Source organism: Taeniopygia guttata, chromosome 21, assembly GCF_048771995.1.
Source record: "Taeniopygia guttata chromosome 21, bTaeGut7.mat, whole genome shotgun sequence".
Classification (NCBI taxonomy): Eukaryota; Metazoa; Chordata; class Aves; order Passeriformes; family Estrildidae; genus Taeniopygia; species Taeniopygia guttata.
In genome coordinates, this window is record NC_133046.1 from 5,383,675 (window position 1) to 5,410,960 (window position 27,286).

Consider the following 27,286-nt stretch of genomic DNA (forward strand, 5'->3'; position numbering starts at 1 on the left):
TCCAGTTTCTTGGATCTGCTGTCCATTCCATATAATAAGGCAAATTTAAACAACTCAACTCCTGATAGTGTTTTGTGAACAATAAACCTACCTAAATAACCAGATTAATATGTAGTAATGGATTTTTTCCTAACCAGTCAAGAGTTTGACCACTTTTTCTTCTCATTTCTTTCCTTGTGCTTCCTTCTGTATATCCGGGTCAGACTTCATCCCAGCACATTTCCAATGCATTTTGCAAATTCCAGGCTTGCAGGAATATGTGACTGCAGGTAGAGATTTGAAACTGCGAGTTATTTAATAGCTGATAAATCCAGGAGTGTAATCTTCTTTTGGCCTTTGTGTTCAAGACCTGCTGGAAGTGCAGCTGAACCCTCTGGTTTGTAATAGGATTAGGAGGTTTTTGATTGGGTTAATAATGCTGGGAATATTTCCTCTGAGAGTGTATTTCATTATTTTTGGTTCATTACTGTGCTTTTTAACTCATTAAGTTAAGTCTGGGCAAATCTGGCTGGAAGCATCAAACATATCTTGTATCTCGGTGCCTTTGGGCTTCAGGAGGCTTTTGTGTGGGGATGCTGGGCTTCATGGGTGTCTTCTAATTTGGGAGAGCATCCAGTTGTGAGAGCTGCAGGAAGGGAGAGTTGGGGCATAATGTAGCTTGAAATGCTGATTAACATTATTTATTTTAATTATTTAACCTTAGAAGCAGTTAGCTTCATAGGAAGGAGGTATGAATTAATTTCAATGTAGGAGGGTTGTATTAATTAGTTTTAGTATTTGTGCGCTCAATAAGGACAGAAAGAGCCTTTAATTATATTTTTCTAGCGAGGAAAGGAAAGAGGAAGACCCATTACAATTTTATCATATACATTTGCAAGGAAAAGATTGCAGCACAAATACTGAGTCTAGCTGGGACTAGGTCTGGCTTTAGACCCACCCTTCATCTGCCTCATAGAATCCTATCATAGAATCCCAGGATGGTTTGAGTTGGAAAGGATTTTGATCTCATCCAGTCCCAACCCCTACCAGGGGCAGGGACACCTCCCACTGTCCCAGGCTGCTCCAAGCCCTGTCCAGCCTGGCCTTGGACACTGCCAGGGATCCAGGGGCAGCCACAGCTTCCCTGGGCACCTGTGCCAGGGCCTGCCCACCCTCCCAGGGAAGAATTCCATTCCAGTACCCCATCTATCCCTGCCCTTTGGCAGTGGGAAGCCATTCCCTTGTCCTGGCACTGTAAAGAATTCCCGCTGTGAGAGGTGTGTTTAATCCTTCTCCAGACGGTCTGCTTTGCCCAGTGGGGAGAGAAGTTTTTTTCTACTGCTGCTTGAGCATTTCCTCTCCTCTGGTGTAGCCGTGACCTGGCTCTGAGTGTTCCCTGGCCCTTCCACGCTGGGCAGGCACGGGGGTTTGGAAGGGAAAGCTCTCTGCGGGTGTCTTGGCCACACGGCACATCCTGGCTGCTGCGCGAGCGGAAGCGGCTTTGTTTGGCCTGTCAGATTATTGGGAATCAAAAGCACTTCTATACTTGCCAGTAACTTGGTTTGGGGTGGAATAAAACAGCATTTTTAATAGAAAATCAAACTTCTCTGTAGCTGTTTAAAAATTCTTCAGATCCCTTTCCTCCACGTGCATTTTCTGTTCTCACAGTCACGTGCCCTGGGCTTTATTTTGGTGCTTTTCAGACTTAGCCACTTGTTGAACCACATTTTTATGAATAATATAAGAAGACAAAACAATACAAGGCAATTTGCCACTTTCTTGCATTTAATAACTTCAATTCTGGAATTCCTTCTGTAATAATACCTTCTGTTCCATGCAATTTAATGGATGTTTTCTTGCATGCTTCAGAAAATAGGCAGTTTTTAAACAAACACCATGTGTTCTGTAAAGCACCAGAGTCAGCACAAAAGTCAGGGCTTCACACAGCCTGTGTTTTGTGAGCACAGAGGGCATAAAATATCCCTGCAGCCAGAGAAACCAGGGAGATTGAGCCCTGGAGTTCCTGGAGTCCACTGTTGGCTGTGGGGTCAGACTGGGAAACAGAGGAATAACCTCTGGAGCCATTTAACCTGCAGCAGGGACAGCCACATTCCAGAGGTGAGGCTTTAAATCCATAAACAACCTGGTTCTGCTGCCAGCTGAACTCTCACTCTGCTGTTTTCCATTGAACCAACAGAGATGTTGGAGCCATAATTCCACTCCCTGCAGCCTGGAAAGGCCGTGCCTGTTTTCTCCACAGATCCCTCCTTAAGGTGTCATTAGAAACCCATCATTTATTAACTTGTTTTAACTTTGTGCAAATTCAGACACTTTATATGAAGGGTATTTCTGGGCTTCTGTAGAATTCAGAAAAACTTTGATATTTTATCTGATTGCTGCCCTCTCACACAGGTGGAGGTTGGAAGAGTGTGATCATCAGGTCCAGGTGCCTGCTCTGAGCTGGGTCAGCTGGAGAAATAACTGTGGCCACCTGCCCTTGGGTTCTGAGTGTCTCCAAGTGTCTCCAAGGATGGCAGCATCCTCTGGGATACCAGATAACACATTTTTGGAGGTTTTTGTTGGCTTTTGGAAGAAAATAGGAGGAAAGCTGCAAAGCCACTGATGCTGTTTTGATGTGGAATAGGATCTTGGCTGCTTAGGGTTGTGTTCCTGGGAGCAAGTACTTGTCCTCAAAGTCTATTTTGTTAAAATGGGAGGCAGTTTTATAGAACAAGTGAAAGGCACTCTGTGAACTCAAGAGTGTTTCTGTAGACAGTCCCAGCTCTGCTTTCAGCAGTGGAGATGGCGGAATTTCTGCCCTCAGCACACACATACACTGTCCAGGGAACAGCAGACCGTGTTCCTTCACCATCCTCTCTTGGAGACAATCTCATTATCCACGTTGAAGTAGGAAAAGTGCCTGTAGCTCTGTGGATGTTACTTGGGGCTGTTTCCCTGTGCCTTGCCCACTCAGATGTGTGAGGTGAAAACATGTAAAGCCATAAAAAAGATGGTTACAAATTTGGCTGTGCAGGTAATGACACAGGTGATGTATCCCAAGACAAACTTCTGCAGAGGAAAAAGGGGAAAGAGAGGAGTAATTCCTCCTGGGTCAGGATATTTGTATCCTTTTAAAGGCTGAGCTTAATCAGAGAATCCTAGACTGGTTTTGTTTGGGAGGGACCTTAAAGCTCATCTTGTTCCACCCTCTGCTGTGGGCATGGACACCTTCCACTAAAATGTTCATATTTACCAACAAGAGGAATTCCCAGACAGCTGGACTTATGGAAAAAGTGGGAACATATCAGTGTACTTGTCAGGAGAATGGGGATGACAGCTACTTCTTCTTTGCATCTTCTACTTGTCTGCAAGTTGTTAAAGTCCTCAAATCAAGCAAAACACCTGGAGCCAAATCTTGGCATTTTGAGGAAATAGCTTTAGAGAAAGCCTACATATTTAAATAAACTCCCTGAACAGTCACAGTTCCTGTTTATTATGTGTCTCCACCCAAATCCAAACCTCAAAACTTCCCAGTATGTCCAATGTACAGAGACTTGGACCATGTCCCACCCTGGTGCCATCCCAACCCCTCCATCAGGAGCAGAGTGTTTGCACTGGAATTGTGTTAATTCTGTTTTTTATGTGGAGCTCTTCATTTGCACAATTTGCTTGGTGTCAGAGAAGAGCTCTAGTCCTTTTGTCACTGATTTTAATGGGACTTTGAATATTCCAGATATTATATACGAATATATTCAGGAAAACAGTGTTTCTCAGGTGCTGATGTACCCTGCAGGGGAGCAGCCCTGGCTTAGAGAGGCGGCAGAGTAGAACTGCTGCATATTTTTGTTCTGCAGCATTGCCCTGGTGAGGATGAGCTGATAATTTGCAAATAAGCTGCTTAAAAAATGTGGCATCCCTGGTGTTGTGGGTACCTCAAACTTGCATATTTGAACACGTGGCTGTGAATGGGGACTTGTGTTCAAACAGAGGAATCTGAGACTGTGTATGATGACTATTGAAATATTATTGTAATAATGAAGGCAAACTGGGAGCATTTAGAGGGGAATTGTCCTTGTTTAGCAGTTTAATCATTTGTTGTGCTATTTTTAAAGCTGGACTAGTTCACAGGAATAGTGGGAGAATATGCTTTATGCATTATTTGAGAGGATGCTGTATTAAAAAAGGCTGAAATGAATAAATTTAATAATTCAGGTTTCTCCACCATCATCTGTAATACTTGCAGGTGAGCTGGATCTGTATGTTACAGATACTCTTTTTCCTGCCAGCAGCTTCCAAGCCTGTTCTGCTGAGTGCAGAGCACACCAGGGAGGAAAAAAAAGTGAGGTGGACTTGAATTATGTGGTTGCCAAAATAATGGTGACAGTCAGGTGTGTCCAGAAGAGGTGCAGGAGCGAGCAGTGCTCTGTTTGTGGTCAGATGCCAGAGGTACCTGAGGTTGATCCTGGGTATCTCCAGAGCTTGGTGAAATAGCTATAAAGTGGTTCATTTTGTCCCTTAATACTGATTTTAGGTAAAAAGCTGCTCTACCCCGTGTTCAGTGATCTCTGCTGCAGCCCCTGGGAGTGTGGTAGGGGAGACAGGGAGAGCAGGAACGTCCTTGTGCCTCCCCTGGATGCTGCTGGTGTCCCCAAGGCAGCCCCTGGATGGGAGAGGAGCCGTTCACTGGCCACGTGTCTGTGGGAGGAGGAGATTCTGGGCTCTTCTAGGATGCTCTGGCTGAGGCTTTCTCTCTGCCTTCAGTAACACAGCTTTTCACATCAGATAAAAAGTAAAATCTCACTGTAACCGTCTCTTCAGAGTCTCTGTGCATTTTCCCAGGGACGGGAGCACCTGCCTGTGGGGAGGCCAGGAAAGCCTCTTCCCCTGGCACTGAGTTTGTCCTGATGCACCTTTCTCAAAATCCAGGGCATGCAGAAACCAAAGCTTGGGGGAAATCAAGGTGCTGGGTGTGAGTGAGGAGGGGCAGCCTGAGGAGCTGCTGTTCCAGCCTGCGCTGCCTGCGGGGAGTTCATTAGGGAGAAATGAAGAGAGGGTTTAAATTATAATCCTCTTACTTTCCCAGAGCTGAATGCCCAGAGATTTCCCTCATTGGAGGGTTGCAGTTGTTTGGGTTGCAGTGATTGAGTTGTCACAGTGATTGGATTTGGGGCTGTGGGAGGGCAGAGCCAGCCCAGCTCCACAAAGAAATGATGATTCACAATTAAAAGCCACGTCCTTGCTGTCACCATCACTCCACGTTTGTGACTGAAGTGATGGATTCTGCTGCTGTGGGGGATTTCTCCACCTGTGTTTCAGGCCAAATTCCTGCTGTCCAGTGACCCACGGAAAGCCTCTGCAAGAGCAGCCTCAGGGGCTGGTGCATCAGCACAGCTGCTCCCCTGCTCCCTTTGTGGTTTTCCTCAACGAAAATAGTTCAGCAGGTGGAAGGAAAACCAAGTCTGGTTGTTAAAATCAGAGATGAGAGGAGATTCCTCCTCCTGTGCAATGACTTCCCCCTCCTGTACTTCACCTCACGGGCAGCTGCCTTTGGTCTTAGGGGTTTATGTGAGTTAATTTATAAATCTAAATGAAGAACACTGACTGTGCCTCTGAGAATCACTCAGCCGGGTCAGGGAATGGCTTGGGAACAGACCAGTGCAGGTTTCATGCAGGAGAAATTGGGGTGGGCTGGGGGTGTTGTGTTGTTTGGGGAAAGAGATAGATCTCTCAACAGCTTTATCCTCTTTCTAGACAGTGCATGTTTTTGGCACTTTATGTCTTGACATTAAATAATAACAAGATGCTTTTGAAAAGTGTGTGTGGTGGCACTTGGGTGAGTTTTTAGCTGGGTGCTCTCCATCAGTGGTGCAGTGATGCACGAAATATAACGAGATGTAAAACTGCCTGGGCAAGGGACCTGCAGCACCACGTTGGTCTGTGGCCATGCAGAAAAAGCCTTTGGGGCTGCCTGTGGCCCTGGCAAACCCTGGGTTATTCTGAAGTGTTCTGATTACTTTGTCCTGTTCCTCCCACGAGATTTAAGCTTGGTGCTGGTGTCCAGGGGGAGCTGGAGCCGTGGTTGTGGGGTTGGGAAGTGACTGGGCATGTGAAGGTTTGGAACTGTGAGGTGACTGGGAATGCAGAGGTTTGGAACTGGGAGGTGACTGGGGATATAGAGGTTTGGGACTGGGAGTGCAGAGGTTCGGGACTGGGAATTCAGAGGTTTGGGACTGGGAAGTGACTGGGAATGCAGAGGTTTGGGACTGGGATTGCAGAGGTTTGGGACTGGGAAGTGACTGGGAATGCAGAGGTTTGGGACTGGGATTGCAGAGGTTTGGGACTGGGAAGTGACTGGGAATGCAGAGGTTTGGGACTGGGAATTCAGAGGTTTCCTCCCAAGGTCAGGGCGCTGGCAGCGGCTGCAGCTCCTGAGTCACGGTCATGTGCTGGAGCTGCGGGTCCGGTTCTCCTCCTCATGTGTAACTTCAGTAAATATAGACCCAGCAGCCTTCCCTGAGCCGGGAGGATTCGGGAATCTGCCACAGGGATTAACCCCTTCCCAGCCAAGCCAGCCACAGCTCAGCAAGTGACACTTTTCTGCTCGGGGCTGGAAGGGTTTTGTTCCCAAAAGATTTTTCCAGAGGCAGAGCTGGGTGACTCAGCTCTTTCCAGCCTGATGTGTGTACTTTGCCTGTTTATTCCCAGGACAGGCAGTCCCAAGGGAGTCATGTTACGCTGCAGGCTCAGTGTTTATTAACCAGCTTGGGCCTGAGCTAAGAATAACTTTTTTCAGTTGTTTTGTTGATAGTGATTATTTTTCCTTGCTTAGCACAGGCAGCAGCTCGAGGTGGAAACAGTCCAGAGAAAGGATTTTCCCAGCAAGTTGTGGGAATACATAAATACTCAGCTATTATCACCTTCCTCCCCTGAACAGCCACAGCTGAAACATAAAATCAGGAAGGTGAGAGCTTTAAGGGAAGCAAATTGCTCTGTCTCAAAGTGGAGCAGCTCAGCAGCACTCTGTGCTCCTCCAGTAGTTATTTGAACTTTAGGGATTCAATCCAGCCTTTAGATGCTCCAGAACCAACATTTGTTTGCAGAGCAGTACTTGTTTCCCTGCCTTCTCCTCCATGGGGGTTTATTTAGGGGATTTTTGGAGCATTTCCTAGCTGATCTCTTCATTCCCTTATTCCAGCCCCAGTGCATGGAGCCCTGTGTGGCTGCACGTGACCACATCACTTTCTGTACCCATTTAGCTGCTTGGCACAGAAAAAAGTCCTTTGGCAGATGAATAGATGCAATGCTTTAATCAGCTGATGTGTATGAAAAGCAGCAGAGTGCTGTGATTTATTCTGTTGGATCTTTGATAATTTGTTTAGGTTCCCACAGCTGATGTGAAGTCAATACCTGCAGAAATTTATAAACCACTTTTCCCTCTCTTTTCTTCCCCCTATTATGGTTTTAACACAAATACCAGTTAAGGCAACATCCCTCTAGTTGGAAACGTGGAGCAGAGGCATTTGTTGTTGTGCAATAGTTGTAAAACATACTTATTTAGCTGATGTTTGTGGTCTCCAGTGGCATTTTTATTGCACTTGTTCCTTACTTGTGACCTCGCACCCATGGGGGTCATCTGTCCAAAATTGCCTTGGTTGATGACACCTTAATAGCAGAAACCCTTTTGTGGCCTCTAGTTAAGCCTTTCTATGTTTTTTCTTTATTTTTAACTTCATGCTGTGCTCATTCTGGTAGGGTTCAAATACTAAAGCAAGTTTAACCCTGGATTGTGTCACTGGTGTGTCACCAGTGAAGTGCCTTTGGCACTTTGTTTCCAAGTACCTGTTTTATAGTTTTACTGCCAAAACTCAGAGGATTTTCAGGCTAAATGACAGCTGTGCTCACTTTCTCTCACATCTCCTTATGCTTGGGTGATTAAAAGAAAACAAGGGCGGTTTTGGAGGTGGGTACAGACTTTGGGTACTGACTTACCTTTGGGAGTCATGTCAGAGCTCTGCTCTCTCACATGCAGTTTAAGCCTAAAGAAAATATTTTCATGAGCCTAAAGATGGGGCAAATAGTAGATACTTTCTTTTGTTGCTGAGGTGCTGTGAGAGCAGCAGTTTGGGATGAGGTCTTATCTCCTGTGGAGCTGGAGGCACAAGGAGTCAGTGATCAACTGGTGCATTTATTGATATTACTTATTAATAATATTTCCCAACACAGTTACCTGTGTGCTCACTGCTGGCTGGTGGAGAGATACAAGGGAGAATGGCATTAAACTAAAATAGAGTAGGTCTAGGTTGGATATTTGGAGGAAATCCTTCCCTGAGAGGGTGGGCAGGCCCTGGCACAGGTGCCCAGAGCAGCTGTGGCTGCCCCTGGATCCCTGGAGGTGTCCAAGGCCAGGTTGGACACTGGGGCTTGGAGCAGCCTGAGACAGTGGGAGGTGTCCCTGTCCAAGGCAGGGGGTGGAATGGGATGAGGATGATTAAAATCCCTTCCAACCCAAGCCCTTCCATGATTCCATGATAGGAACAGCAGCATCTGGACCTGTGGAAGAAGCCTTAATCTTACACTGGGCAAAGATCCCAGATGCAGAAAGTCAGCAGGAGGATACTACAAAGGCAGGACAACTTTTCCAGGTTGTGGGTGAAAAGAGTTTCCCCACTTCTCCTTAGCTTTGGGTTATTCATTCTGGAATGACACTGACACCACCAGCTCCAGCAGAATCACTCATCAAGTAAAAGGGGAAAAGAATTGATGCTGCATCTGACATCTCAAAAAAAATTAGAAGAAAGAATTAGAAAAGTCTTTCCATTTAGTTGTTTACCTTAATTAGGTTTTGACAGTGGTGAAAAGAGAGGGAAGGGCTGGCTGGAGTGAATTGGATCAGGGAGCTCCTGGAGAGGAGGGACAGGGCAAGCCTGCCCTGCCCACCCCTCAGAGGATGCTGCTGCCATCAGGAGCTGAGCAAAGCATTTAATTGCTTTTGAACCAGAGGCTGTGCTGCTGTATTGTTATATACTCCTCCAGAACAACATTGTCCAGCTAAATACCCTGCCCAGTGTATTTGGTGTCCTGGATCATAGTAAGGATCTAGTGGTGTATTTGGAGACACACATTTTATCATCATTTTGACCCAAAAAGCTGTGAAAATGGGGCAGAAGCTAACAGAAGGTCCTGCCTAGTTACACTGTGTGGCAGGAGCAGTGTCCTCACGTGTCTGTGGAGTTGTGTCTAAGTTTTGCTTTTTAAAAAGCAGTTCCAGTGTGGTCCCAGAGTAGGATGGGATGGGGCTATTTTTGGACTGTGCTCATTCCCCTCATCCCCTCTACTGTGTTTTGAGAAGGGGTGTTTGTTGTATTTTCCTCTTTTCCTTTCTTTTTTTTCTTCTCCTTGAGACCAGGGAATTCCTGATTGGATTGTTTCCAAGCTGTGTTTTCATTTACCTTGTGCTGCACTTAATTCAGCAGGTGATTAGGCCAGAGATGGAAAAGCAGAAAAAAGAGACAACACAAACTTGTACCCCTGTGCTGGCACTTCTGGGTCATTTCCAGTCCTGGGGAGCTCTGGGTGCCTCAGGATAGGAAGGACCTGGAGGGGCTGGAGTATGTCCAGAGTTAGGAATGGAGCTGGGAAGGGGCTGGAGCACCATGGGCAGCTGGGGGAGCAGGAAAGGGGCTCAGCCTGGAGAAGAGGAGGCTCAGGGGGGACCCTGTGGCTCTGCACAATTCCTGACAGGAGGGGACAGACGGGGGGCTCTGCTCCCAGGGAACAGGGACAGGAGCAGAGGGAACGGCCTCAAAGTTACATTGGATATTGGAAAAATTCCTGCATGGAATGGGTTGTCTAGCCCTAGCACAGACTGCCCAGGGCAGTGGTGAAGTCCCCATCCCTGGGGGGATTTAAAAGATGTTTAGCTGTGGCCCCTGGGGACATGGTGGCCTTGCCAGTGCTGGGGAGCAGTTGGACTTGAAGATCTCAGAGAGCTTTTCCAACATTACCAATTCCATGATCCTATGGTTCTTGAGAACAAAAGCTGTTTCAGCCTGGTGGCTGGTTTTTGTGCCATTATAATAATAAACATTTTTTAAAAATAATAATGTAAATTATAAAGTTTTTTGTTCAAAAAGAATAAGGAAAAAGGCACTCTGAAAAGTTATTTGTAAATGTCTCGTTAAAATGCGTCATCGCAGAGCTCCAGAGCTCCAGTTTATTGTTACTTTGAGTAAATGACATTTGGGCAGAGCATCTGGTGGGATAAATTGTTATAGCCCATGGAAATGGGTGGAAGTAGGAAAAATGTGCAGAGCCAGTAGCCACGGCCTGCCTTCCATCTGGGATGATTTTGGGCTGTTCCATTGCATTGGAAATTCTTTAATGCAGCAGCAGCTTCTGTTAAACACACTCAAGGTTGTTTCTTGCTGTTTGTCTGATTTTGGAGGATTTATTGGTGTCATCTACAGTTCTGGCTTTCCTTGGAAGCTGCTTCAGGGGAGGCTTTTGGAAACAGGTGGCCAGGCCTTGGGACACGCAGGGTTTTGGTGACACTATGACATGTGTCTCCTGGGTTGTTTCCACTGCAGCACTTGGGGGCTCAGGTGATAAATAGTAGCAAACTCTGACTTATAAAATAGTAGTAAACTCTGACTAATAATTACTAATGGAGCTGTTACTCACTAGTGGAGCTATAAGCTGCTCCCATGAGAGGCAGTGTTGATGAATTGGTCCTCAACAGAGATGGTATCTCTGTTGCAATCTTTTCATCTTTATCTCCATGTCAATCCCTACAGTTGATAATGTGTTCTGTTCCTGGTTTTTGGGATGAATCATTGGATCCACTCACTTGACTTTTCTTGTTCCCTGGCAGGCTCCTTATCCCTCAGGACAGAATGCAGCTCCCACCACGCTGGTGTACCCTCAAGCCCCTCAAACAATGAGCACGCAGCCTCAGACCCGCTCGCCGGTAAGGAGCCCACGCTGGCCTCATCTGCTGCTGTCTCCTCCTTGTTCGTGTGTTTCTCTGTCTGTGTGTGTCTATAGCACGGGGCTGGTTCTCTGGAAAGCCCATTTTTCTCATCTGGAAGCACATCCTGAATGGCAAACCTTGATTGAGTTTTTCAGACAATATCCTGGTAGGATAATTTTCCTTCTAAAGTTCCTAAAGAAGCGATGGAGGGATTCTCATCTACCTTCAAATAACACCATTTATTTTTAGCCTGGTTACTTTCAGGTTCACTTCATTATAGTGTTCAGGTTCATTGCCAGAATCTTTCTCTTTTCTTCTTTTTTGTTTTTTCTTTTTGTTTTTTTTCTTTAAGGATCTGCTTTGTGCAGGGATAGACCAGAGATCAAACACAAGCAGTTCTCTGCAGCAAACCTCGGTCTCCAGTGGCCTCTGGGCTTTGCTCCCAAATCAATGCCACCGATCAGTTCTAACCCTGGAGGTGCTCACATGTAACCTAGAGCTTCTGTGTACTCAGATCTTTTTGTGCTGAGCCCCTTTTTCATCCAGCTTCAGGTTTGATCATCCTTCACAGTCTGTTTTTGGGGGTGGGTGTTTATTGTGATACTGCTCTGCTGTTGTAGGACTTCAGTTCCCCACACCAGGTACTTTCTGGGGATTCTCTGCTTGTAGCACAGCTCCACATGATGTTAGAAGACCCTCCTAGGGCATCAGAGGCTTTGCCCAGCTTCTGGAGGCATGGTGGCTTCCCATCACCACATCTCAGGGCTCCGCCAGCCAAGGGAGCAGCAATCCTGCACCTCCTGCCCCTCTGTGTCAGGACACATTCCAGTAGCCCATAACCCCCTGGTGCCTTCCCAGCACTCTTCTCTCTTTAGAGTAAGGTGAACACTCCTGGAACAAACTGAAAGCCTCTGAGGCAGAGAAATTTGTCCACAAAACAGGTATAAATACAGATATACCCAGGGCAAGGATCCCCAAACTTGCAACATCACTGGGGCACATGCCCAGCTCTGGAGGTTTCCCCTGCAGGACATGCCCAGGGTTTGTTCTGAGGCCCCTCAACCTCTGCTGATGAACGAGACAGGTAATGCTGACTTTGAAGTTCTTTGATGTGGACAGCCGGGAATTTGTCTTTAGTGCCCCATTCTGATCAGTAATGCAGGACACTGCTGCTAAAACTCTTTCCTCAGTAAGTATAATCATCTTTCTCTTTAATTGTTGCAAAGCACAACTAAGCTGGTATGGTTAGAACTGGAGCAAAAACTTGACTGAAGAGCTGCATCTCTAAACCAGTTTTTTTGACAGCCCAGCAGAACAGTGCCAATACATTGCACAGAAAACTGGAAGAGGAGGAAGGTTTTGGAACAGAGTCCGGTTTACAGGTCCCTGGCTGGAAGAGGCTGGATAAAATACTGCATTGTAAGCAATATAACAAACTGTACTCCTTCTTGCAGGCAATTGTGCCCACGGCACTGTTTTTATTTCTTCTTCCTTTCTTTATTATATATATTTTTTTTACCACATCCTTTTTTGTTGGCTACAGAAATGCACTGGTTTTGCTTCTTTGCTGAAAGCACGAGCTGCCGTGGCAGCCTCTGCCAGGTGAGGTGGTGCCACAAGGGTCCAAAGCTAAATTACAGCTGGGGGGTCTGACCTGGGGTAGGACAGAGGCCAGGGCCCCCTGGGCTTTGTCACTCAGCAGAGAGAGATTCTGCAGGAAATTTGGCCAGTAAATGTCAAATTTTTTAGGGTTTTGACCCTGTAACTGGGGAGATCCCAAGGAAGAATTTATCTGCACCTGTCAGCCTTGCTTGTATTGTTCTGAGCTCTCCTGTGTGCAGGTTTTGCCATGTGCTCTGCTAGTGCCCATCTCACCCCATGACTAAAAGCTGCTCCCACCCATCACATCTCATTCCACCTCCCACCCCAAAGCAAATGCAAGACTAGCCCAGGCCTGAGCTACTCCTGCATTTGGTTCTTTGCTTGATTTATTTATTTGTAATTTAGTTATTCTTTTTTTCAGTTTATTTTTTAACCGTCCATTTGGTGGTGAGGGGAGGGTGAGGAGGGGATGAGGAGGGTGGCAGGGTGGCTGTGCCATCCCTGGGGTTTCTGTTGTGCTGTGGCACAGCTGATGTGGGCAGGCAGGGCTGATCCAGCCCCTCCCTCGAGCCAGAGCTTCCTCCATCCTGCTCTGCATCCAAGGGCCATTGGAAGTGCAGAGCTCAGGCTTTTCTGTTCCTCCCAGGACAGCTGCCTTTGCAATCCGTGTCTGCTCCCTGTTAGCATCACTCCCACAGTGGGAATTGCAAAGCTCCAGCTGGGGAAGGAAAACAAAATCCGGGTCCTTCAGCACTGCTGAAAATTCCCCATTAGCTCTTGGCCATGCCAGCCCCCATCTCAAGACAAACTGTCCAATTTTATGACTTCTGCCAAAAGAAGTTATGCTGGAGAGAGGGTGGTGGAGCAATCCAGGAGGGGTGAGGTGTGCCAGCCCAACATCTGCAGGGAGAGAACATTCCTGTGTCATGGGGCAGTGGGCAGGACTGTAGGGAGTGGGGGATGGGGCAGGGAGGTTGGACCCAGGATTTATAAGGTTTTCCTATCTACTGTCTTCATCAAACAGAGAAAAAACAACCCAAAGTGTCTATTTTAAGCCAGCAGTGACTACTACAGTTTGTTCTGTTGCTTACAGCTATTAACAGCTAATAATTCCTATCAAACAGAATTATTTTTAAAACATTTAAAAATCAAGAGCCAGTGGTGACCAGTGCAAAATAGATGAGGGCATTTTTCACTAACTTGGAGCTTTTATTTCTTGTAACACACATTACTTTCCACCATGGAATAAACTTTGGCTTCTTCAGATACAAACTTCCAGCTCTTGTTTTAGGTGCAGTGAGAACAAATCTTTTTTGTGCAACAGGGATGAGAGAGGTGCCTTGGCCCTGAAGTGAAGCAGTACAAGGTTTCTGCATCCCAACATTCTCTTTTTGGCTGTTTCTTTCATTGGTGTCTAACACAGAACGTGCAGCCCCATGGAAAGGCTCAGCCCTTCCAGGATACCTTTAGTCCCTTTTCCCAAACACAAGATATTTTAGGGAAGTTCTTTGGGAAGTTAAGGACTTGAAGTGCGTTTATCTCCAGAGACTCTTCCAGGTACCTGTTTCTGCTCATGCACAGAGCCACTGGGAGAATGCCGAGAGGCTCTGAGTCCTTCTGTTTTATTAAAGTAGAAATTACAGCTTTTCAGTTTCACAAGGTGACCATGCTTTGCTTTTTTATTCTTCAGTGTAAGGCTTAGAGAAAATTTTCCAGGGTGAGAAAATTATGTGGTGAACCAGGTCATTCTTTATAAACTCTTGTCCCAGGAACAGCCTGTGTGTCCATATTTACTCATTTCTGAAGGTTTTTAAGACTTTCATCCAAGTGTCACCAAGTGCCACCATGAGGTGAAGGTAGGAGTATATAAACACCGGGATTAGCAGCATAGTTCTTGGAAATCTTTAAATCTAGGCAATTTAAGTGTTTATAAAGGAAAAGATCAAATGGACCAGTGAATATTTATGCTTTGCTTCACGTTTGATGGCATTAGAGGAGCTGTAAGGGGCTGCAAGTGAACCCAGGCCCACTTTTCCTTATATAAAATAAACTTATTAAGGAAGTCACTAATTAGTAGTCAGTTTTGATCACTGTTCTGAGGCAGAAAGTAAACCACAATGAGCCCCTGAGTGAGCAGAGGTGGCTGTGCTGAGCCATCACAGCAGAGGCACATGGTGCCTAAAATCCTCTATGGATGTAGTTGTGGTCACTGCAGTTAATTATTGGAGCTCTTATCAGTAGAATTCTCTGCTCTCATTGTGGAGCTCTGCTCATTACACTGAGAATTATGGGTTTCAACACCTAACTCAGCTCTGGAAGTGGGTACCTTGTCATCTTTATTTATATTTTCCATTTCTTGCATTCATTTTTATTTCTATTTTAACAATCAGTTCCTTATTGGGAAATGCTTTTAATGTCAACTGAGCATGTTAAATTGGGATTATTTTCCTCTGCGTGTGGCTCAAGTGAGTGGGAGATGATTCAGTGGCCTGAGCTCAGGGCTGGGAAGCAGGACCTCGTGTTCTCCATCCAGGCTGCACTGCTGCTGCCCTCAGGGCCTGGGGACAAGCTGATCCTTGGCTTTCAGAGAGGGTGACACATGCCACTGCTTAGGGGGCTTTGCTGCGACCCCAGAGGAGGAATACAGCTGGAAGTGCAGGAGCAGGCTGGACCTGCCAGGAATGGCTGCTCTTTGCCTCGCAGGGATGTCCCCATGCCCCGTGCCTCCCTGGCTCTTCCCAGCCATGGCTCTCCATCCTCTGCTCCTCCCAAAGCCCCACAACGGCTCCGGCCCAGCTGCTCTAACCATTGACCTCCTCCCAACCTCAGACACTTTCAGGATCTCCACTGCTGCTCGTTTTCAGTTGGTTTTTTGGTTTTATGTGTTCTTCCCAAGCAGGATAAGGAATGCCTGCATCCCTGAGTGCCTGTAGGATCCCGGGCAGCTTTGGCTGTTTGTCCCAGCTCCCAGCACAGTGCCCGTAGCGATGTCCATCGTGACACCTCAGTCCCTGTGTGTCGCTGTCCTGCAGCAAAGCTTTTGACCGTGTCATTGTTATTTTATTTTCTGTGGGTTTATTTTGCATAGAGTGTGACATTTTGGTTCGTTGTGGTGTTTCTGACTCTTTGTGCCTTTCCTTTTGTGTTTGTTTCTCCCGCCTTTCCTCAGTTTGCAGCGGGGCCTCGACCTGCCCATCACCAGGTACAGTACCTGCCCCTTCGTTATCACCCTGCACTAATTGGCTGGGGGGTGGGGGTGGAGGTGGCTCACCCACTAACTCGAGTGGAGGAAAGCAGCCCTGCAGTAGCTCCTGGCACGTGCATAACCCTGCTAACAGCCGCCTGCGCCGCTGAGCGACACTGACCTCAGCCGGGGTCACTGCTCCCATTAACCACCCCACACCCCCGGGGAGGAGAACCTCTAGGAGTCATTGCCAGCCATGTATGGGACTCCCTTGCCTTCTCACTCACTAGAAACTTGTTCTGAGTATTTCCCAAACGATGGGTGGATTCAGTTTCCTGAAGATGCTTTTCCAGCTGGGAGCAAAGCACATGACTTCCCAGGTCCTGCCTTTGTTGTGTGATACACCTGGTTCTCTGTCACCATTGCATTGCTTAATGTCATTCTCACTTAGCCCACAAAAGCCAGACCTGGAGGGAGCTTTTAGTGTTCCCATTGCACAACTTGGGCTTTGTAAGGAACCACTTTGTTATCAAGAAGGAGAGCTAGGAACAGCTGTGGCTTGTGGAACTCAGGGGTGGCAGAGCTGGAACTTCTCCAGTGTCAGGACACATACACAGGCTGTCTGTCCTAGTCAGGGTGTCTGGAATTGTCTTTTCTTTAGCTCCTACACTCCTCTTTGCCAAAACGCTTATCCTTGGGAACTGATTTTGATGCTTCTTGTAGGTTTTGAGGGAACAGAGGTGGCACTGCTGGTGGGAAAGAGGAGGAGAGGCAGGACAAGGCAGGAAAGGTCTCCCAGAGTTCTCTTGGCTTGGAAGAGGCAGGTTGTTTCCACAAGTTAATAAGAAAAAGTCCCATTAATCCTGTGGTGTCAGGACAGGGGCTTGAGGCATGGAAGGTTTGTTCCAGGGAATTATTTTGTTCTCACTTGACTCATGTTCCTGAGCAGTTGAACACTGGGATGAGCACCGTGGGGGAGAGCAGGTAAGTGTTAGGTAGGCACAGAGCCCAAAATCCCCATCATCCTTGTTCCTTCCAGCTCAGGGAGCAGCAGGGGAGCTGGAGCCTCCCAGAGCAGGGCAGAAAATGGAGTGCAGGGAGTAGGATGGGACATGTGCAGCTGTTGGCTCATAGGCAAAGGTGGCGTGGGACCTTTGGGACAGTGATTTGTGTGCATGGCTGGACAGGCAGGGGCAGAGGACTGTTTGCAGGATGACTGCAGGGGCAGCTTGGGCAGTGATGGGGGCATCAGGATCTTGTTTAGATACTTTTGTTGTTGACCTTAACTTCAGGTCAGTGTTTATACTGCACAGTACAAAGGGTGCATTACTGCTCTGCAGCTCCTTAATTCCTTCACGGGTCATTCCTAAGGGATGTATTCACTGGGAGCCATTTAACATTCTCCTAAAATTTACTGAGCTTTCTCTGAGCAGGTTGTGGCCCACAAGACTTGAGGCAGCACAGCCTTGGAGGAAATATTCCTGTGACTGGGGTTTTACTGGTGGGACGTGGCTGCCAGTCTGTCAGAATGGGATCCAAAACTTTCCTTTGGACCCACTTATGGCCTTACCCTTACTGTGCTTGTAAATTCCAAGTGTTTTCCCGATTTTATCACAGTTAGATTTTTGTCTCTGTTACATTGGAATCTGCTTATAATGATCTGTGAGAAGCTGTCACCATTAGAAAAATATTCCAGGCTTTATTCCCAGTTAGATTTGTCATGTGCTGCACAAGGCAGGCACAGAGAAACCTGGGCTGTGGAAGAGCTGTTTGTTTCCTTTAACCCAAAAAACCCATGGTGTGGACTGGGGGTGCAGACAGGGATTTTGGCCCCTGCCACATGCAGGAGGGTCACAGCTGTGGGAGCATGTTCATCCTGAACCCCACATAAATGGGTTGGATGCTCAAGACCAACATAAATAATTATCTTCACAGGAGAATTTTTAAACTTGGTTAAACTGTATAACACAAGCTGAGAGCTTTGAGACTGAGATTCATAAGCTAGAAAATGCTAAATAAGTAAATTGGCCTCAGCAGGGCTAATATTTACTGCAACAACTCCACCTTCCCTTTGAAGGCAGCAGCAGCACTGTGGGGTTTGCAATTCCCTGTGTCCATCCCAGCTTTTATTAACATGTGCCTTGTATTGATTCTGGGTCTCCTTCAGGCAAATAATGGATTGTTCAGTGTTACTGCCTGTAATTATTAGATCTTTAAGGTCCTCAAATGAGCATGATTTAAGCACCTGAAGTTGAATGACAGCTTTATGAGCAGGGTTTTTTCCTGGATGAAAATGCCTGCCCTGGAGTTGGACAGTTACAGTGGGAGTTGGTGGAGCCAGTTAATGCTGAAGGAAGTGTGACCCCACTGTATGAGAGAAAATAGCAGAGATTTAGGGTGTTAACAGTAGTGGCTGAAGGGAAATTAAATAATTGCAGCAGTTCTGACTGGAAGTTAAATGTGCATCAGTAATCCCTGATTCTGAGATCACACACTGAGAATCTGCAGGAAAACCTCACTTCATAGGAGACAGAAAACAGCCCTACAAGTGTTTTGGGCAGTATTTTGCATGGACTTTCTCTGTTTTTTCTTTCTGAGTGAGGCTCTGGAGTAATTTTGTTGCTTCTGATCCTCATAAAGCACAGTTGAGAACAGCAGTTTTCTTCTAACCCCAGCTCCAAAAGACAAATTTTTGTTGCATTTGAATCTGCCTAAAATCTCTTCACTTATGAGGTGACTTGGGGAGCGTGGGGTTTATTTTACAAATGGGTTCTCAGAAGAGGCTGGTGTGACTAAAACCAGAAATACACATTGAAATGTGGTCGTTTCCTTTTGACTTGAACTGTGTTTGAGATGGGTTTGCTGCTTATGGCTCAGCCTCTCACTTGAGGTTACTGGTGGAGTTTATTCCAGTTTTAGCTTGGGTTTTCTTGAGTTCCTCTGGGGGTAACTGGTACAACAGAGAATGGGCTTGGCTGGGTGCTGTTGTGGAAGAGCTTTGGGACTTGGAGGGCTCAGGAGTTCACTCCCTGAACTGACCCAACTGACCATTTTGTAGCTTTTTGGGGTGTTTCAAGTCAGAAAGTGATGGGAAACTGCTGCAGTCACTTCCCTGTCTGCATCCTTGAGTGTGTGGAGTAGCTGCCACATCTAAATACCAAAAAGGGCTTTTCCCCTTCATTTTATCATTTAGTAAATAATAAAACAGGGGGAGTCAGAGGGGAAGGAAATGAGCCTTGCCTTGAGCAGCCAAAAGAGCTGCACTAAGGTGCTGGGGAAGCAGGACCTGGGGGTTTGTGCTGCAGCTCCTGCTCCTGGAGGAGGGACAGAACAAGAGGAAATGGCTTCAAGCTGCACCAGGGGAGGTTTGGGTTAGATATTGGGAAAATTTCTTCATGGAGAGGGTGGTCAGGCACTGGAAGAGGTGGAGTCAGCATCACTGGAAGCGTTCAAGCAATGTGTGGATGTGGCACCTGGGGACATGGGCTGGGGATGGACTCGATCTTAGGGGGTTTTTCCAACCTAAACAATTGTACAGTTCTCTGATCTTCACATCTCAGGGCTCAGTTCCTACTGCATTGCTCATGCAGGCAGCTCAGGATATCCCACCAGCCTTCCTGGTGGCACCAGAAAGACTAAAAATTAATAACAGGGGCACGAGAAGCTTGAGTGAAGTGCAGAGCTTGGGTGACAAACTTGTTGAACTTCCCTTTTGCTTCCATTCTCCAAACCTCCCTTAGGGCTCCGTGGACCCATCATAACATCCAGCCATGAGCCTAGGAAAAAAAGTAGATGAATGCCCATGTTTGCCAGGCTGAGCTTAGCATAGGTTTGTTTTCAGGCTCTTACCCCAAATTTCTATTTAGGTGCACCTTGGGGGTCCAAGGGAGCACTCCTGGCACCGGGGCCCATGGCCTGGAAATACAGAGCACGTGGCAAATCTGTGAAAAGCAGTGCTGGGTGATCAGAGGGGGCTGGGGCTCTCCTTGATCTCTGCTTTTCCTAGGTGGCACGTTGATCATTGATTTTATTACTCTGGGCACGGAGTGATTGGGGAAGAAAATGAAGAAGATGATGGTAAATAAAAGGATTTGGGAGGGTTGGGGTATGTGAGCAGTGACTAAAGGGAAGATGGTGAGGAAGGGCAGAGGGGTAGGCAGGAGGTTTGGAGTGGAAGAGCTCTGGGCTGTGCCCTGGCAGGGGAGCCTCGGGAGCCTCCAGGGGCCAGCTGGAGGCTCTGGGAATGAGCAGCTGTCCTGGCCCAAGGAGTTCCCAGTGCTGGGAGTGTTCCCCCAAGACTCCCAGCTGGTTGTGAGCAGGAGCCTGAGGAGCAGATCCCGTGGGTGAAGTGTCCCCATCTCTGGCAGTGGGGGTTTTCCTGCACTGCCCTGTGGGTGGAGGTGCTGTTGATAGAGAGAGGTCTCACTTCTGCCTCCAGCCCTTTTCACTCTGCGTAAATACACACCTGTGGGGCGTATTAAGTTTTCCAACCCTCCCTCAGTGAAAGCTGCAACATGCTTACAGCTTAGAAATGACCATTACTCAGTGAATTGCAGTGAAAAAAGAAAGACTTTTACATTTTTTGGTGTCATTGGATATAGAAAAATCACAAACTCTGGTGATTCTTACCATAAATTCAGCACCTGTACTTGGTTCATGCCACACTCCTGCATCTCCCCCACATCTCTCAGCCACACACAGGTTTTATCAGAGCAGGACTATGGCAGGCTGTTGTTCTTCTCATTTGCTTTCTCCACCCTCACTTCCAAACTTTTCTCCCCAAACAGTTCCCTTCTCCCAGTTCAGGTCACACTTCCAGCGTGCTGGGGACAGCTGCTCATCCAGGTTGACAGGGCTGGACAGAAAATCATTGTGCTCACCTTAACAATGTCTGGTTATCTGAAGGAGAGTCATCCAGGGCTTTCCTGGAGAGATTGTTTGCTGTGGGGAACAGCTCAGGTGTCATGAAATCTTCAGCAGCACCAGAATGGGCATTTTAATCTCATTGTCATGCTGAGGATAGAGACATCACAACTTCCCCACCCTTCCCAAGCCTGGGGTGGATAATCCCAGCTCATCCCTTCATTCTCCTCTCTTCTTTTCTCACTCCTCCTGGCGCAGTTACTCCCTGTAACACATCACTGCACAGCAGCCAGCAGGATTCAGTGTGATGTGTGGTGGCCTAATTATTATAATTACTCTTTACCAAACAGTTAAATATGTGGCATTTCTTCCCTTCCCAGTCTTGGTGCAGAAAAGGAGAGAAATCCATTACTGGAGCCAGGGTTTCTGCTTTATCTGCTCTCTCTGTACCACTGAAAGAGACCAGAAGGAGAAATATTTGATGTTTTAGGTGATGTTTTAGGAGCAGAGTAAACATAAAGTCTTTCTGTAGTGTCATGTTTCATGCAGTAAATCATGCTTTGATTTGGTTTTATGGTTTTGGTTTTTTTTTTTTAACGTTTATACTTCCATATGAAACTTTTCTAGGAGAGTTCTAACCCTGTGGGATTCTGGCAGCAGAGTCTGTGATACCACTCAGTGTCTTTTCCTGGCTGTTTCTGGAAGGGATGAGTCAGAGCAGGGCAGAAGCTGACTGGAACTGTGTGCATTTAGGGTGCATGTTGTATCCTATTCCTTCCTGTTGATCTGTAAGCTGTTCCATTGGCTTTCTTTCTGTTTCCTGCTGCTTTCTTGCTTCGTTATTGAAGGGAGGATTCAGACCTATACAGGTAACTCTAACTCCTGGTTCTGCATGGCATCAGTGTCTCTCACCTGGTCACTCCTCCGTCAGTGAATGCCTCAGCGTGCAGTGCATCCCTCACCTCCTGAGCTGCAGGGTGCAGAGCCAGAGCCTGCAGCCCAGTGCCCATCCTGGGGTGCAGATCCAGCCCAGTGCCCTTCCCAGGGTACAGATCCAGCCCTGTGCCCATCCCAGATGCAGATTTAGCCCTGTGCCCATCCCAGGGTGCAGATCCAGCCCTGTGCCCATCCCAGGATGCAGATCCAGCCCAGTGCCCATCCCGGGGTGCAGATCCAGCCCTGTGCCCATCCCAGGATGCAGATCCAGCCCTGTGCCCCTCCTGGGATGCAGATCCAGCCCTGTGCCCATCCCAGGGTACAGAACCAGCCCTGTGCCCATCTCAGGGTACAGATCCAGCCCTGTGCCCATCCTGGGATGCAGATCCAGCCCTGTGCCCATCCCAGGGTACAGAACCAGCCCTGTGCCCATCTCAGGGTACAGATCCAGCCCTGTGCCCATCCTGGGATGCAGATCCAGCCCTGTGCCCATCCCAGGGTACAGAACCAGCCCTGTGCCCATCTCAGGGTACAGATCCAGCCCTGTGCCCATCCTGGGATGCAGATCCAGCCCTGTGCCCATCCCAGGGTACAGAACCAGCCCTGTGCCCATCTCAGGGTACAGATCCAGCCCTGTGCCCATCCTGGGATGCAGATCCAGCCCTGTGCCCATCTCAGGGTACAGATCCAGCCCTGTGCCCATCCCGGGGCGCAGATCCAGCCCAGTGCCCATCCCGGATGCAGAGCCAGCCCCACTGCCCATTCTGGGGCTGCCAGGATGCAGATCCAGCCCTGTGCCCATCCCAGGGTACAGATCCAGCCCAGTGCCCATCCCAGGGTACAGATCCAGCCCTGTGCCCATCCCGGGGTACAGATCCAGCCCAGTGCCCATCCCGGATGCAGATCCAGACCTGTGCCCATCTCAGGGTGCAGATCCAGCCCAGTGCCCCTCCCAGGATGCAGATCCAGCCCTGTGCCCATCCCAGGGTGCAGATCCAGACCCCTCCCAGCTGGGAGGGCGAGCGTGGAGCCGCTGCCAGGCCTTGCTTGGCTGCCCAGGCCTGGCCCATCCGCAGCGTGGTCGAGGCTTTGGGATCACTCCGGGACAGGTTGCCACCCTTTGGAAAACAGGGCAGGACAAGTGACCTGGATGTGAAGGAGAGACACGAGGTGCCTCTGGCCTCTATGAAATTCTGGATTTTTAGCTCTTTTGGAGATAAATTGGAACAGTTGTCTTGATGTTTTATTTCCCTGGGGTATTTATAAAGGTGGGTTTTTTTAGTAGCCAATCCACCTTATAAAAAGATAATTAGATAAACTCATTTTTCTAAAGTTGACTCTGAAGGTTTAGCTGTAAAATTCAGGGGATACAAACTAATAATTATTAGTTTGTAATATTTCTTGCCTGTTTCTGCCTTGTAAAATAGAAAGCCATAGATGGCCCTGCTGTTCACAGAGAAACATGGACTGTCCTTCAGTTTTCTGGAAGTGTGGCAATCCCTAGAAACTAACACCATAACTATAATATTGTAAGGATATTTCAATTCTTTCCCAGGAAGTCTGACCAGTTCTTTGTTTTCTCTCTTCTCTTCCTCCCCTCTCCCAGTTTTTTCAGAGGCCTCAGATCCAGCCTCCAAGAGCCACCATCCAGAACAGCAGCCCCTCCATCCGTCCCGGAGCGCAGACCCCGACTGCCGTGTACCAAACCAACCAGCACATCATGATGGTGAACCACCTGCCAATGCCCTATCCGATGCCTCAGGGCCCCCAGTACTGTATCCCACAGGTAAATCCAGCATCCAGGCACCTGAGGAGCTGCAGAGCAGCGTTTGCTCCATGGGGGGTGTCTCAGGAGCTGCCAGGATGGTGTGGAGATGTGTCTGTGAAATCAGGCTGGTAGTTGTATATCAGGTGCCAGGGCAGGTCTGGATTAGGTATTGGAAAAAGTTCCTTCATGGAGAGGATGATGGGGCATTGGCAGAGGCTGCCCAGGGCAGTGGTGGAGCCAGCATCCCTGGAAGTGTTGAAGAAATGTGTGGATGTGGCATCTGGGGACAAGGTTTAGGGGTGGGCTTGGCAGTGCTGGTGGAACAGTTGGACTTGGTGGTTGTAGGGGGCTTTTCCAGCCTAAATGATTCCAGGATTCTGTGGTTCAGCCTCTGTCCTTTCTCTGTCTGAAGTATTTGTTCTGTGCATGGTGGCAGTAGGAACCAATCGCCTTTTTCAGACCTCTCTCAAGCACAGTAGGAAACCAAGCTCTTGGAAAATATTTAGTGCTTTAAAAATACTTATTTTGACTTAACCAATCCACAGACACTCCAGAACCTTGGGCCTCATTACACAGTGCTGCAGTCAGGGGAGTGACTCTGTTCTACCTCAGCTCCTGTGTCCTCCCTGCCTTGGCTTTACCTTACTTCTGGCACTAACATTTGGGGAGGTTTAGGTGGATATTAGGGAAATTTCCTTCGTGGAAAGGGTGGTCAGGCACTGGCAGAGGATTCCTGGGGCAGTGGTGGAGTCCCCATCCCAGGAAATGTTCAGACAACGTGTGGATGTAGCACTTGGGGACATGGTCAGAGGTGAACTTGGTGGTGCTGCTGGTTGATGGTTGGACTCAGTGGTCTTTAAAGTTCTCCAACCTTAACAATTCCATGATTCTGTGATGCCCAAAGCTGTCATGAACCAATGTGAGGATCAGATCCCTGTTGTCTGGGGGGCTCAGTTACAGGTTGCCCCAGTCCTTGTACAGTGATGGTTGTTTTTGTCCCCCCAGTATCGTCACAGTGGCCCCCCATACGTTGGGCCACCCCAGCAATATCCTGTGCAGCCACCAGGACCAGGACCCTTCTATCCAGGCCCAGGTCCTGGAGAATTCCCCAATGCCTACGGTGAGTTCTGCTTGGAGAGTTCTTACAGTCTTTTCTTGGTGTGTTTTTCTGTTGTCAAGCTGAAGATTTATAATAACAAGCTGGATTAGCATTTGTTTGAACTTCAAATAGCTGCTAAATTTGGTGGTGTCACAGCCCTGATTATTCACTCCTGAAAAATCCCAGAGTATTGTTTGTATGAGTGTGTCAGGAAAGGCTGCAGCTGCCCAGGATTGCCTGTGACCAGGAATGGGGCTGGTTTTTAGTGCCTGCTCAATCATTATTATTTATTCAGGTATTGTGGGAACACATTTGGCAGTCTTGGTTTTCACTGCCATGCACTGGCATTACCAGTTAACAGCAGGTAACAGTTCTTATCCCAGTGTTTCTTGTTTGGTGTGTGCTGGGGGATAAGAACAAGCCATGTGGGTTTTTCCCTGGATTGGTGCTGCAAAGATAATTTAGTCCAGTGGAAGAGTCTGTAACCCCTGCAGAGGCCAAAACTCGGCCTTTTCATGCATTTGGTCACTCACTGCTCCCTGCCCACTCACATTCTGCAGCCTATCAGGGGCGAGATATTCGTAGGCTCCCATGGGAATTCTCTGTTGGAATTTTGGAGCTTTGGGGTGACTGATTCTCTTCCAGGCTGACCAGTAACAGCCCTGCTCCCTTGGCAGAATTGCAGTTTGCTCTTCACACACAGAGATCCCTTTGGAGGGAGAGAAAAACCCAGTAGCTTCCCTGTCCATCATTCAGAAAGGTCTCTTATTTTTCCTCTTTTCCTTATCTTATTTATCTGGTCTGTGTGGAACTCAAGGGAATTATTGAAAGGTTGTCATGAAGCCTTTGAAGCTGGTAATGCAATTTCAGAATAGGAGAGAGGGTAATTACAGGGCAGCTACTTCCTAGTGGCTGATCCTAGAGAAAATAGAAGAAATATTGTAATGGTTCTTCAAATCTGATCCACTAGATGAGGAAATTGCCCAGTATTCCTCATTTTTTTGTGCTGTTACAGGTCTGCTTTCGTACTTCCTGCTTGCTTGGTGCCATTTATCTGTCTTCACTCTTGTAATTAGGAAAAGGTTCATTTCCAGCTCCTTTCCTCTCCTGGAAGCGCCTGGTTTTTTGCAGAAAATCTTGGGATCTTTTAGTCCCAGCTTTAGGTTGCTGCAACTGTGGAGCATCAGTGGGTGCAGCCAGAGCTCTCTATCCTGCAGAGTTTTCCAGGCAGGGAAGTTTTCACCAGGGATTTGCCTGGACTTACCCACCTTTCCCTCCTGTCACCCCCTTGCTGTGTACAGGGACTGGGAATGCTCAGTCTCTCTCCAGGTGCTGCCAGCTTTGGGGAACAGCTAAATCTACAGTCCAGGCATGGATAATGCTGCTGGCAGTGCCTTTTCCATCAATCACAGGACTTGTAGCCAGTGTGGCTGCTGGATATCAAAATCATTGCAGTTTGGCAAGACCTAAAGAAGGTGATGAGGGAAAATACAGTGAAAGACAGAACTTGTGAAGATGGACAGTGCAATTTTATAAGTTAGTTTTGCAGTTTTTCATTCTCTGATGTCAGGGAGTTTCTGTACAACACTGGGAAAGGCCTTGAAGTCATCAGTGGGTAGGAAAGAGAATAAAAGTTGTGTGCTGAAGAACTGGAAGGGATCAAAGGCAGGGAGCAGAGCAGAGAGTGTGGCACTGACAAATGCACTTGACTTGTCACAGAAGCTGTTTCTTCCCAGAAGTTACTCTTTTCAGGACTTGGGTTTTAAAAATACTTTTCCTAAAGGGAGAGTCATTCACTGAGTTCTGCTGGAGCTGCCTTTCCATCAGGGATCACGTTGCAGGTGATGTGGTTAGATCTGGTTTCTAGGAGACTACCAGTGAAGGGAATTCACACCTTGCAGGACCCCAGGCGTCCCCTGTTCCCTCACCTTACCCAGGCTCTCCTTGGACACCTGCTCATCAGCAGGCTTCATAGAATCACCAAATCCCAGGATGGTTGGCTTGGAAGGACCTTAAATCCCATCCAATCCCACCCCCTGCCATGGACAGGGACAGCTTCCACTATCCCAGGCTGCTCCCTGTCGAAGCACTGCAACCCCCTGCATGGGGAATAACGTGCTCTGACTCCATGGTGCAGAAGGCTGAATAAATTGCTTTTATTAAGCTAAGTTATATTACATTAATACTATACTATACTATACTAGAACTATAACATACTAAAAAGATACTAAAGAAAAACCCATGATTGTCTCCAGACAGTCACAACACAGCTTTGACCCAATGGGCCAGTCAATCCAAACAGCCATCACCGGTGCCCAATTAACAAATCACTCTTCAGAAAACAGTCTCCATAACACATTCCACATGTGCCAAACAACAGGAGCAGTGAATAGAGATAAGAATTGGTTTTTTTCTTTCTCTGAGCTTTCTCACCGTGTCTCACAACTGCCCAGGAAAAATCCTGGGAGAGAGAATCATGTCTCTCTCTGTTCAGAGAATGTGAATAACACAGCTCCCAGCCCTGCCCAGCTTGGCCTTGGACACTTCCAGGGGTCCAGGGGCAGCCACAGCTGCTCTGGGCAATAATTTTTGATTCCCAGCCTGCAGAGATGGTGATAGAGACTTTGGGGCCAGATCTGAAGTGGCTCTGCTGACCCTGGCATTCAAAATGAGACATTTCTTGAGTGATTCTGCCCACACAGGAGTGTCACTTCGAGCTCCTTGATGCCATGCAGTGCTCCCTGCTTGGACTGGAAAAAGTTCCCTCACTGAGGGTGCAGACAGGGAGCCTGCTCCGAGCTGGGGCTTTCCAGCTCTCAGCAGGAGGAATGCATCCTTGGAAGTTGCAAATCAGGCTGTGCTGGGCTGGTTTAATTTGCTTTCTTG

At 47.7% G+C, this 27,286-nt stretch overlaps 1 protein-coding gene across 33 annotated transcripts in view; it reads left to right on the plus strand.

Annotated features, from left to right (window-relative positions):
- The window catches only part of EIF4G3 (eukaryotic translation initiation factor 4 gamma 3), a 138,524-nt gene that overhangs the window by 55,677 nt on the left and 55,561 nt on the right, over positions 1–27,286 (plus strand). For 21 of the 33 annotated variants that reach the window (XR_012051690.1, XR_012051691.1, XM_030289413.4 and 18 more), the window contains 6 exons: positions 10,850–10,945; positions 12,254–12,367; positions 15,720–15,752; positions 21,446–21,466; positions 23,140–23,319; positions 24,307–24,421. Coding sequence is in view for 31 of the 33 variants with exons in the window: in XM_030289413.4 (XP_030145273.4) it covers positions 10,850–10,945; positions 12,254–12,367; positions 15,720–15,752; positions 21,446–21,466; positions 23,140–23,319; positions 24,307–24,421 (559 nt within the window). In the remaining 2 variants the exon portion in view is untranslated. The remainder of the gene's footprint in view (positions 1–10,849; positions 10,946–12,253; positions 12,368–15,719; positions 15,753–21,445; positions 21,467–23,139; positions 23,320–24,306; positions 24,422–27,286) is intronic. The other 12 variants (XM_030289423.4, XM_072917409.1, XM_072917405.1 and 9 more) reach the window with 5 other exon arrangements.